The sequence below is a fragment of the Thermobia domestica genome, chromosome 11 (genome assembly GCF_964235325.1).
Source record: "Thermobia domestica chromosome 11, izTheDome1.hap1.1, whole genome shotgun sequence".
In the NCBI taxonomy this organism is placed as follows: Eukaryota; Metazoa; Arthropoda; class Insecta; order Zygentoma; family Lepismatidae; genus Thermobia; species Thermobia domestica.
The window spans coordinates 109,831,212-109,843,675 of record NC_137464.1 but is presented as its reverse complement, the minus strand read 5'-3'; the positions used below and the strand labels follow the sequence as shown (position 1 = coordinate 109,843,675).

Genomic DNA, 12,464 nt, shown 5'->3' with positions numbered 1-12,464 from the left:
ATAATAATATGAACAATGATAATAATAATAATAATAATAATAATAATAATAACAAAAAAAAAAAAAAAAAACACGAGAGAGGAACTTTAGTTCATGACAAAAGCACTTCTAAAAACCTACTAAAAGAAATCCTTTCCTGCTGCGGAGAATAACATTTCCGGCGTGTACGTTGAAGAAAATCAAAATAAGTGCGTGCATCCAGTAACGTGATATGCCGCTGGAAATATAGTAAAGTGCTGGCTAGCAGGAAAAGCACTGTCCGATGCTTAGTGGGGGGAAAAAAATGAAAGTCCGGCAGGAGCAGATGATCAATGTGAAACTGTGCACTCGGACGACGAGTGATACGACCCACCATCACCTGCAAGGCGTTCCATATCACTGGCGCTCCCTCACATGTTGTAAACCGATGAGCCAAAGTGTCCTCAGAACGACATATAGTACACAAAGCATCAGGTGCTCGTTGTATAGCATAAAGCCGCGCACGTGTTGGGATAAGTTGATGGACTACTTGAAACCATAACACTTGCATATAGGGAGGTAAGATTGGGTTCCAAATGTTAGCCCAGACTTGCCGCCACTCTATATGTGGAAAGTGTTGTACTACTCGTAACTGAGTCGGCTGAGAGGACAATGTGAAGAGAACAGAATATAATGAGCGAGCATTGTGCTGCTGGGGGACCAAAGGCACCCCGGCATAAATCCAATATCGAATAAAGATCAACACATATTTCGGACACTGATCGGCAAATTGAATAAAAGGGGGATTGACAGGGTGAGCGTACTCCGGCCAAAAACAACTAAACCAATGGTTCGTAATAGAATCGACGGATGAAAGACCCACGTAGGAATCTGCCATGAAGAGAGTTTGACATTTGAGACGGATATGAACTAAACCGAGACCACCGCGGGAACGTGAGAGATAAATGGCAGTTCTGGGGATGCGAAAATAGTAACCCCGCCATATGTGCCAAAGGAACAGAGATTCAAATCTTTTGGCGTAAATCTCAGGGAGGGGAAAGACCCGAGCCCTATACCACAATTTAGATGCCACGTAGATATTGATAAACTGAATGCGATGCCATAAATGAAGTCGACGAAATCGGAGGGTGAAGAACAACCCTCGAATTTGCTGAAGGAGAGGTTGCCAAACTTCGTCATAATGGGGAGTGGGAAGGGACGTGAATGGAATGCCTAAAATAGTTAAGGATGTCACATGCGGTATAGGCTGCGTACCTGGGGTAGGAGAGGGTAACTGAAAGCCGTGAAATTGTAACACTTGAGTTTTCTTTTCATTAAACTGAAGACCAGAGCAACGCGAGAATCGTTTGAGAACCAGAAAGACACCCTGGAGAGCAACTGCGTCAACCCCTGTGATAGTCAAATCATCAGCGAAACAATAGATGTTTTGACAAGTAAAGAGGGTAGGGCCTGGGGGAGACATTAGCGCCAAACGATGGAGAAGAGGGTCTATAACTAAAGAAAACAAAATAGAGCTTAAACTACAGCCCTGACGCAATCCTCGTTTTAAGGGAATGAGGTCAGATAGATGTCCATTAATTTGGAGACGAAACGTGGCGGTGGTGTATAAATTCGAAATTACTTGACAGAAAGCTGCGGGAAAACCCCAAGCGTCGAGGGTTAGACGAAGGAAATTATGATCGACACTATCATAAGCCTTCTCTAGGTCTACTGCTAACGCTCCGGCTGGGACACCGCGAGACTGAAAGTATGCAAAGAGGTCTCGAAGAGTACGAAGGGTGAATTGAATGTTATTCGATTCGTGCAGGGCTGCTTGATACGGACTGATAAGTTTCTGTATGATGGGTCGTAATCGGGCTGTAAGAACTTTAGTAAACAATTTCAAATCAACTGGCAATAAAGAGATAGGGCGGTAATCAGCCACAACCTTCGCCTTGGACGATTTGGGTATAAGTGCGACAACCGCAGTATTAGAATGAAAGGGCACATTAGACAACCAGGAATTAAAAAGTGTCACAAGGGTACCACGAAGAATAGGCCAGTAATGACGGTAAAAAGATACACTCAAGCCATCTATGCCGGGAGAACTACGTCCCTTAGACTTATTGAGAACCGCCAAGATGTCGTCAGCCGTAATTGGGCGCAATAGAGCCTGACAATCTTCTGCAGGCAGCCGCTGGGGAATTGCTGATAGAAACTCAGGAGCAAAAAGAAGATCCGAATGCGATGCGCTCGTGAAGGCTATAAAGTGTTGCGTAAATTCTTGTAAGATCTGTAAAGGGTCGGAAATGGTATCGCCGTTGGCCAATACTAACGATTCAATACATGTAGCTCGTCGCTGTCGAAAAAGGCGATCTACATGATACAAGGAAGACGATTCTTCCGGAAAACAATGATATAGATCGTCTGAAAAATACGCCTGCAACGATACTCGAGTATCGATTTGACGCATTCTACGTTTAATATCGTTAATACAAGCCAGATTAAGTAGGGAAGGCTGTGCAGCCCAGAGGTCACATAGTGCCCTATAATAAAACTCATATAGCTGACGATCGTGCTGTTGGGACAATTTCCCTCTCCATTGAAAGAAACTACGGAATTTGGGTTTACAATAAGTAGTCCACCACGCAACCTCCGTTGGAAAATAACGTTGCATTTTACGCCAGTACTTAAAACGCTCGGTAAACTCTTCAACAGTGTCTTCTCTTAATAGCACTTCGTTGTTGATTTTCCAGAAGGAACGACCCCTTCCCGCCGGAAGAAAAAAAGGCAGCTTAAAATGAACTAATACAGCTGCATGATTTGTGAACGATACAGGCCGTGTATGGACAGCGAGGACAGCCTTACCTAAGCGAGCATCGACGTAAATCCTATCTAAGCGACTGCGTGTCGTAGTACAGGTGAACGTCATTGCATGCTTAGAGTGAGATGCTAGAAGAGCGTCATGGAGCTGTAGAACTCTCACCAACTCAACTAAGGCATGACAGGGAGGTGATGGCGTGAGCGAATCACGGGCGTCGATCACCGCATTATAATCGCCGGCAAATAAACAATAAGTAAGACCGGGAGGTAATAACGATGGAATGACACTGGAAAAAAAATCTTCCCTCTCTCGTGTTTTAAGAAAACCACTAGGGGCATATAAACAAATAATACATATACCGTTAATATAGCAACGGATGGCTCTCCCATCCGGAGATAGCATAACCCTATCATAATGTAGACCCTTTCGTACTAACATCGCGACACCAGTGGTTTTTTCGGAATTCACTATAGTATTATAGTCAGAGAGAAAGTCAACTGTATGAAAAGTTACTTCAGTTAAACAATAAACGTCTGCACGATTCCGTTCAATAAATTGTTGTAATAACGCTAAGTTCTGTGCAGAACTAATTCTATTAATATTGAGTGTAATTAAAGTAAAAGCATTGATCTGCGCCATACTTCCACACAAAAACACTAACAGCAATACAAACAAAAACTTACTTGTATCTCCCATAAAAAGACACTGCAGTAGACAAGAAATGTATAACACATAAAAACTGGAAAAAGAAAGCTTCACCGTGCGAAACACACAGCTCAATGCAACTAAAAAACACTCGTGAACTGAAGGCGCAAAAAAGAAGAAAAAACACACAATGCAGGCACGCTATATCTCGGAATCGGAGGTAGCACGGCTTTTGAGGCTGTGATCACGTGACTTGGACTGTATTGTACCTTGAGAAGCACCAACAACAGCTGTCTGTTCTTTCTTTTTTGTAGTCGATCTAGATACCCTTCGGCGTTTTTGTTGGGAAGCCGGATCAACGGCAATCATCGTAGCACTGGGTGAGATAACGGAATTGCTAAGAGGATCAAGACCCTGCGAGGGGGGGAGGGGGTCACTTGGACACATGGGCACATCTACATTCTTGAGATTCTCCGAATGTATCGTAGAGACCAGAGACGACTCGGAGGGCTGTTGCTCAGACACCAAGATTTTTTTCTCCTCCAAAACTGACGACATGGTTGGCAATGGTAAAGGCGCGACGGAACTCGTTGGTAAAGCAGGAAACTGAGACTCATCGGGAACACTGTTATCCTTTGCAAACCCAGTCTTAGATAAACTTGGTTCGTCACTTACATGAACGGAAGAAGCCGGAAGTGGATTAGATCGCCATACCTTCCCCAATTCAGTCATTACCACTGGCGGCGGGGTCGGTTTCCCCCCCATAGTACTATTTTTCTTCTTCAAATGACAATTAGAGACGGTATGCGACGTGCTCTGGCAAAAAAAACAAGTAATTGGCTGACCTTCATATGAAACATTCACTTTGTAACCTTGGACGATCAATCTAGAGGGAATATGCTTAGTTAGCTCAATATGTATGACCCGCACACCACTGTCAATGCCTGTAGGAAACGGTGCCGCCCAATACTGTCGTTCTACTCGCCTTACCAATCCATAGGCACGAAAATGTTCTTCCAATAATTGTACTGGAGCTTCCAATGGAAAATCATAAACTCTCACCAATTTCACAGGGTCCTCGGCGGGTAAAATCCTTACGGTACTTACGTTTCCGTCCATGTGAGTAAAGTTCACAGTCTCAGGCACTGTCGAGGCAAACTGGTCATAATCTTTGATTGATTTAAACTTAATATAAATACTAAAAGTTTCTTCATGAAGTTGAAGAGCACAAATCTGGTCAAACAGGCGAGGAAACTTCTCCAACAGCCATTGGTACACTTGACTGGAATTAGGTCGAGAACTTCGATAACGCTTATCGAACATGAATTTGTATTGTAATTCTTTCTTATAAGACATGACGCTCAAAGTCTCTAGACACAGAAATTGGAATCACCACAAATATTAAACGTACGAGCCTAAATAGGCAAAACAAGATGCCACTCAGTTCACCACACTACCAATGGGTGACAATCGTATGAAGTATGCTCCCAGCAGGCTTTGCGATCTGAACTGCTCGAAAGCACGAGCACGAATGAACACAAGCTTCTAGCGATGTATAACGGATCTCAAGATAATTATGACATTCATATCCATTACAAACTCTGTTTCTGTTCTACTTTGACTTTTATTTTAGTACTCAGGCGATAATTATGTTCTATTTCTTAACTTTGAGCATTCTTTTACATATGAAAAGATTCTTTAACGTATTTAAATGTTCCATTACGTATGGAGAGCTAAATGATTAACAAGCATGTGCTGACATTGAAAAAAAAAAGTTCCGAAATATTGTATCATTAAGTATTTCAATCAATGTTGCTTTTTTAAACACTTGGTAACACGTCTTATTATATTTGAAAGAAGAAAAACACATCTGCAAACTTTTTCCCGATTGCAAAGGCTGGCTTGGAGGTTCGAATCTGGCTTACTTTTTCCCGAAGATACCCGAAGCTGGACTTAGAAAATTATTGCCTCAAAATACCAATAAAGAATGCGCTCAACCTTTTTGAGACAAGGTGTACATGTCTTTCCTTTCATAGCTTGTGGACAGATAATACATTTGTTAATGTCAAAATGGATACTAGTCTCATGATCTTTCATTCTTCCTGCTGCCAATATAATTCCAACTAATGATTGAGATGAATAGGCTTTCGATGCCATGGTACAGGATGTTTCTGGTCCTTACAAGTTCAATATTTCATATAGCCTGAAACTAAGAAAAATATAATTAGAATTATTGGTATATATATACACAGAGGGTTGATTAATTCGTGTGTCAATTTCATTTGTTCACTGTGCAAAAGTGGTATGAGGTAAAGCCGTGCAATTTGGTGTAACTTTAGACAAAGGACATAAGTTTTGTTTCGTCATAGAAGCATGCCACTTGTACTAAAGATTTAAGAGATATAGGGTGAAAGGTCAAATTTCGATTTTTTTCTTATGGGACTGCAATTTTAAATTCTGAAAGAGCCTGAAAAAACGTAAATCGAAGTGATAACAAAGAAAAGCTGTATGGTATGATTCTATGTCGCAAGCCGACCAAATATGCGTCAATCAAGTGTCATGATCATAGGTCACGGTCAGATCTAGGTCACAGGTCACCTTGAGAACCCATTTGACATGATGAGGTACGGACATTGCGTTGTTTTCAGTGAATTCAAATGGGTTCTCAAAATGACCTGTGACCTTGATCTGACCGTGACCTCTGACCTTGACACTTGATTGACGCATATTTGGTCGGCTTGCGACATAGAATCATACCATACAGCTTTCTCTTTGTTAACACTTCGATTTATGTTTTTTTAGGCTCTTTCAGAATTTACCATTGCAGTCCCATAAGAAAAAAATAATCAAAATTTGACCTTTCAACCTATATCTCTTAAATCTTTAGTACAAGTGGCATGCTTCTATAACGAAACAAAACTTATGTCCTTCGTCTAAAGTTACACCAAATGCATGGCTTTACCTCATACCACTTTGACACACGAATTAATCAACCCTATATATATATATATATATATATATATATATATATATATATATATATATATAGTAACTGAATAAATAATAATTAAACATAAATTGCACATCTGGCCATCATCCAGAAAGTGGAAATAGTACTTTGTAAACATCAAAAGAAATTCCTAACTCCAGTAGCAATAATATTAATATACACCTGAAGGAATGTTAAGTGATTATTTTATGCTCAATATCGCGTTATTTTACAGAAAATAATGATAGTTATGTCAGACTACTGAATAAGTTATGGGTGCGTTATGTTTGGGAACCCAGTGTATATTTTAAGGAATTACAGCCGAAAATCTAAGGTAACTAAGGTGAAAAGGCATTTAAAGAGATTTGAAATGATTAGTATTTTAAGCATCTCTAATCCAACCTAATTTTGATTTTCGAGTTTTGCGGCTTATGGGGGGTTTACACTTAGTCGATTTGCGTTCGATTCAGTTGAATTGACGTCACTTTCAACTTAATCGACCGTGTAAACGGGACTTCAACTTAATCGCTTGTTGATCGAAGGCGACTAATCGACTGGCAACTGAATTAAAAGACGTTCTATTTTCTGTGGTTGAAATAATTGAACACATGCATCAATCTGATTCGGCCTAGTTTCTTCGATTTAGTGGCAAATGCAGCGAGTCGATTTAGTCGTGCGACTAAATCGACTAAGTGTAAACGCCCCATTAGTCTTTTAAAGCTATCCTCAACCTAACCAATTCAACCTTACTTCTCGTTTCCAAAGCAAATCTATTTCTAAATATTTCCAGAAACCTTACTTCTCGGTATTTTCAGATCTGGCACCGAAAGTTCACGACGCCGACATCTATGGATACAATTTTAATGCCTCGAACTTACTGAAGAAAATTTTACACTTAACATAAAATTGAATATCTCTGTTAATAATTGAAATACATCAATGATTCTGGTCGCGTTTAAAAGCTGTTGCAATGCTCCATAACTTTTCTTGCAGGATGTTTTTCCTTAAACATAGCCGTTTCAACGTTATTTGCCATAAAATTAAACAAACAAACAAACAAACAAAAAAAAAGTGAAAATTGTCCTCTCTCTAGTTTGAGCGGCCATATTTAAAATGGCGGCAATAGAAGGCAAATTTCTATAATTACAATAAAAGCCTAATATATTCTCTGATAAATACAAGAAGAACGAAGCTTTTATTTTGAACAGTAAGAAGGTTATTAAATTTTAAACTTGGTAAGTCGAAATTCGTTGGCGGTCATATTGATGACGTCATAGAAAAAATCTGCTCGGAATTCAGAATGTCACCCGTTTTTTTTTTTTTTTTTTTTACTTGTTTTTGATTGTATTTTCCGGATCCGGAGAGAAGAGCTGTCAGACGTACCATTCCTACGAGACCTATGGCCAGGGCCCGTACTACTAATATTACAATCCTCAATTTGTTTCTTTTCTTTTTGAAAACCTTACATTTTTACTTCTTCTTGCAAGAAATGTAACATCTCATATAATGTTACTGAAGGGATCACTGTATTTCTGTTAATATTATACAAGTGCATTCATACAAATAATACACACGTAAATAGTTGCATTAACAAGATTTTTTAAACTTTAGTTACGTGCTTTTAGTTTTACTTTTCTAAACCATGATGTATTGAACACTAAAGCGTTCGTATATCTTTCAACATTTACATGGGGGGCGCGGTGGCTCAGTGGTAGAGCGTTCACCTCTGGTGCTTGGGGTCCCGGGTTCGATCCCAGCCCCCGCCAAGTGAACTTTGTGGTGGACAAACACCGTGCTCGTGGGTTTTCTCGGGGTTCTCCCGTTTCCTCCCACTTTCTTCATTCCACCATTTCACTCATCTCTCATCATCACCGTCTCCTTTAGCCTAACCGGCATAACCGTGGGACGTAAAACTCAAAGATTTCATTTCATTTTCATTTTTCAACATTTACAAATCACTTCAAATATTGATAGATGTATTTCAGCACGCGTCCGCTTTCCTGTAGACAAGTTTCGACTTTGATAGTTTAATCAAAGCAAGTAACCAACATGAGTCCTTCATCTTGATATGATTATCAGTTTAGGCCAGGCCGTATACTAACTAGAGGACAGGAAACCCGAACCGAGGGTCAGTACTGTAAGCAATGCAACAAAGGTTCGTACTAGGGATGCCAAAAACTTTCCGGAATCGGAAATTCCACTTTCTGGATTTCGGAAAAAATCCGGAATCTGGCTTGCGTTGCCGTTAATGGTAGTTGTCTACCCAAATATTGTATGCAAGTATTTGCGTGGCATATTCTAAGAACACGAATATTCGATTAGTTAATTTTCTAAGAATCTACTATTCGAAAAGTGAATATTGTAAGAATCCGAATATTAGAATAATGAATAGTTTAAGAACCCGAATGTTCGAATAATGAATTATTCGAATTTTAAAAACATTAGTTTGGTGTTCACGTTAATAATAGTACGTTCTATCCTTCATAACCGAGATATTTCATGAGAAACAAAACTTTTTTTTTTTTTTTTAAAGTGCTTTTGTTCTGATTGCGATAGATGATGTCATACCTCAATTACGTGTCCGGTCTACGCTCGAATCTTGAACAGATCTGTGTAAACATCTAGTTCTATTCTTGAGAGACTAGAAACTTAACACATTTTCCTGTAATGTGAAATGATCTTGGGCTTGATTCCCGGTGGAAGTAGTTCCCATTCACATTTACGGAATATAACTGTTTTATATTCAGTACATATAATAAAGTAAATAATAATATCAGCGTGTCCCCCCTCCCTGTACTAGACTTTGTTGTTCACTGTTGAGAGACTTTCTGCTTTATCTGTGTGATTAAATTTTATGGGACTAAATATTAACAGTCAAAACGATATATTGTGATCTGCGTGTGTGCAAGCTGTTTTGTTTATCTATACAAACTAACTTTTCTGAAGAAAGAAAAAAAAAAAACCTGATACACGTCTCATTTCTCGAGTTTCCAGTTAAATGGGTAATGGTCGTCGCACGGTCATATATAAAGTGACATTAAGCACCTGAACACCATCAACTTACAGCATGCATGTCACAATCTTTCATTCGGAATACAGAATAGGAGCATATGAAGAAGAGTAAAAGAGCATATTTGCTACGTAGCATGTACATAAAAATGTGATGAATATTCGCTCACGGGGAAATGACAAATGATAATCGTTATAAAGAGATGGAAAAAAGAAGATAAAAACCCGCAAAATGCTCCCGTTTCGACTATTAAATGTGCACTCGTTATATTTTTTTCTTTTATTTATTTCGCTTCTGTTTCTGTTTTCTTCTTTTCTTTAATAATCACACGCAAATGTGTGTAGCCTGTGTTTGATCTCATGTCACAACACCAGTTTTGATGAGGCAGTCACTCAGTCGTTCAGTCTGCGGGGGAATCACAAATTGGTAGTGGAGTGAGTCATGACAAGCCCATTTCTCCTATACATATAGTACACCTGCGTTTCGCTTTAGTGAACTTATTAAAACTCAAATGAACATGTAACGTTCATATTAAAATATAACTGAATGCAGAAATGGAATACCGTATTTACCTATTTATTTTATTTGGATTAATTAACGAAAAAAAATATGAAAGAGAACTAACGGTATAGGAAATGTATAAAAACCTAAAATCTTCCTTGCTTTACACCTCACGCAGGGGTACAAGGTGATGTGTGGTCAGCACATAGGATTAATTCCATTTCCATTGTTTCTGAGTTTCTGATGGTCAATTGTCTCACGACACTGGATCAACAGTGAAACAAAGGAGCTTTTACAAATATTCTCGGCAATGAAGAGAAAGGAGGGGATTGAATCGTTTCTTTTCGTTTAACCTTCTGATACCCAGCAGGGGTAAAGGTGTACCCCAATATTTTCTTTTCAATTAGAAACCCTTATTTGTGGCATCGATAATATTGGTATGTTAGTTTATGTATGGTTGTGTTTGTTAGGTTATGTTGGTTTTATTAGTGTAGGTTACTTTAGGGTAAGTTTAGGTAGGTTACGTTAGCGAAACGGAAATTTGTTTATACGCTACAGAATTGTCTTAATTTCGTAACATTCTTGTGGCAGGAAAGGTTGCAAAATTGCAATATGAATGCAATATTGCAATAGGCTCTAATATTAGATACACAAGGGAGATACAAATATACTCCAAGTGTAGTTTTAGCCACATACGTAAGCAGATCATCTTACGACATAGTTGTTATTGAGGAAATAAGTTTCCTTACAGTCCGGCCCACAATGTAAAGAACGCTAGTCAACGTCTGGTGTCTGTGACATAAAATATACAGTAAAACATATGCATGGGGTACATTTGTACCTCCTTTGGATATCCAAAGGATTAACAGATCTCCAAAGCTTGTTGAACACGGGAACTTAATTTTTTTTTGCAGTGTTCTCCATAAACCCTAAATTGCAAATGTGACAGTGGTTTTGCTATTGTGTACCCCTAAGTGGGTAAAAGCGGGCTTTGAACATTTTTTCTGACGTTTACTAAATCTTGAAATTCTGCGGATACTAACAAAGAACGGACATGAACGTGTGATCCGGACATCCGAATCAAACCTAGTCCATTCGATAAACATAACAAAGATATGTTCATGCAAAAGAAAATAAAAAAAAGTGCCATTGACAAGGGGTAAGTCCGTGGGATACACTAACCTGTTGGTATAAAGAAAATGGTAGACTCACAGTGAAAAATGTACTTGAACAGGAAAAATTGGGAGAATGTCTGGAAAATTTCCTCCAGAAATCCCTCCCATCAATTTTGGTCCCCTCTGGAGTGAATCCGAGTAAAAGCACGTAATCCAAATGTATCTCGAAAAAAACTATGGGGGATAAGAAATGAGTGTGCCAAGTTTTGTTTTGATAGACGAAATTGGTATGAGGGGAAAGGTTGTATACCAATGCGCTCTGTTGATACAAAACCTGACCTATAAAGAGAACATAATATAAAAAAATATAAACAGCACACCACACACAAAAAAATGACCTGTGATTTAAAGTAAAGTGAACGTAACTCATACAACTTTATTACACGTTCCTAGTCATCAGCGGTCCATGTTGCATTTTCATAGCTCCATTAGAATTGTACTAAAACGTTATGAAACCTTATAATCGGTTTTACCCATGCAATTCGACCCCTTATGTCCATGTCATGTAACTCATGGCGTACTGTGATAGTCGACACATACTATAGGAAGTACTCCTTGAGTTACTGTCACATACACCGCAATCGCACGGCGGTATTGAGTGACAATCCGTTTTTAACCCTCGGCGGAACCTATCACTGAGAATTTTCCTTCTACCACTATTCCTCTTTGCCGATGGAATTTTACAGTGAGTTCTTTATGCTGTCATCACCTTGGACACTGTCCCTCGCGACACTTTTTACACACTTGCCACTTTTGTCACTCTGTATCATATAACCGAGTGCTAACAATTTACTCCGTTTTAAAATCAGAGAGGTCTCCCTATTTACACAATCATTACGTGCTCAGTTCACTGCACGCTGACGTTCTATCACTCCTCATGCAGTACGAAGTTTGCACTAATACAACAACACCAAGATCTCGGTGCTGCAGTCGCCGCCTGATCGTTGCCAAACCAGAGAGTTGGCATGTTTTCAATTCTATTTTCCATTAAGTTGATAAGTATCTGAAAATAAATAAAACAAAATAAATTCAAATGAATTGCGTGTCAATTGCTATAGTTCAGAAATTCAAACAAATATAAATTATTCAATTTGATAACGTAAAGAGCATGGAATTTCTAATAGATTATATAGATACATTAGACTCTATTATAAAAAAATCTTGATAGCTTTTAATTATTTAAAAGAATACTAATTTTTCTGTTAATAAAATAATATAAAATAAATTTTAATTAATATTATTCTAAAAATGTAATTATACTGGTATATACTCAATATAAACAATAAATAAAAATGAAAAATATAAAATAAAAACAAGTAGCAGCGTCACGTGCACACCACGTGAAGGAGTTTGGTTTTGTAA

At 38.6% G+C, this 12,464-nt stretch overlaps 1 protein-coding gene across 3 annotated transcripts in view; it reads right to left on the bottom strand.

The window, feature by feature from the left end:
- LOC145663645 (uncharacterized) overlaps positions 1–4,923 on the bottom strand; it is a 52,971-nt gene extending 48,048 nt beyond the window's left edge. For all 3 annotated transcript variants that reach the window (XR_014127207.1, XR_014127206.1, XM_081729751.1), the window contains exon 1: positions 3,466–4,923. Coding sequence is in view for 1 of the 3 variants with exons in the window: in XM_081729751.1 (XP_081585877.1) it covers positions 3,466–3,478 (13 nt within the window). In the remaining 2 variants the exon portion in view is untranslated. The remainder of the gene's footprint in view (positions 1–3,465) is intronic.
- Positions 4,924–12,464: the final 7,541 nt, after the last annotated feature.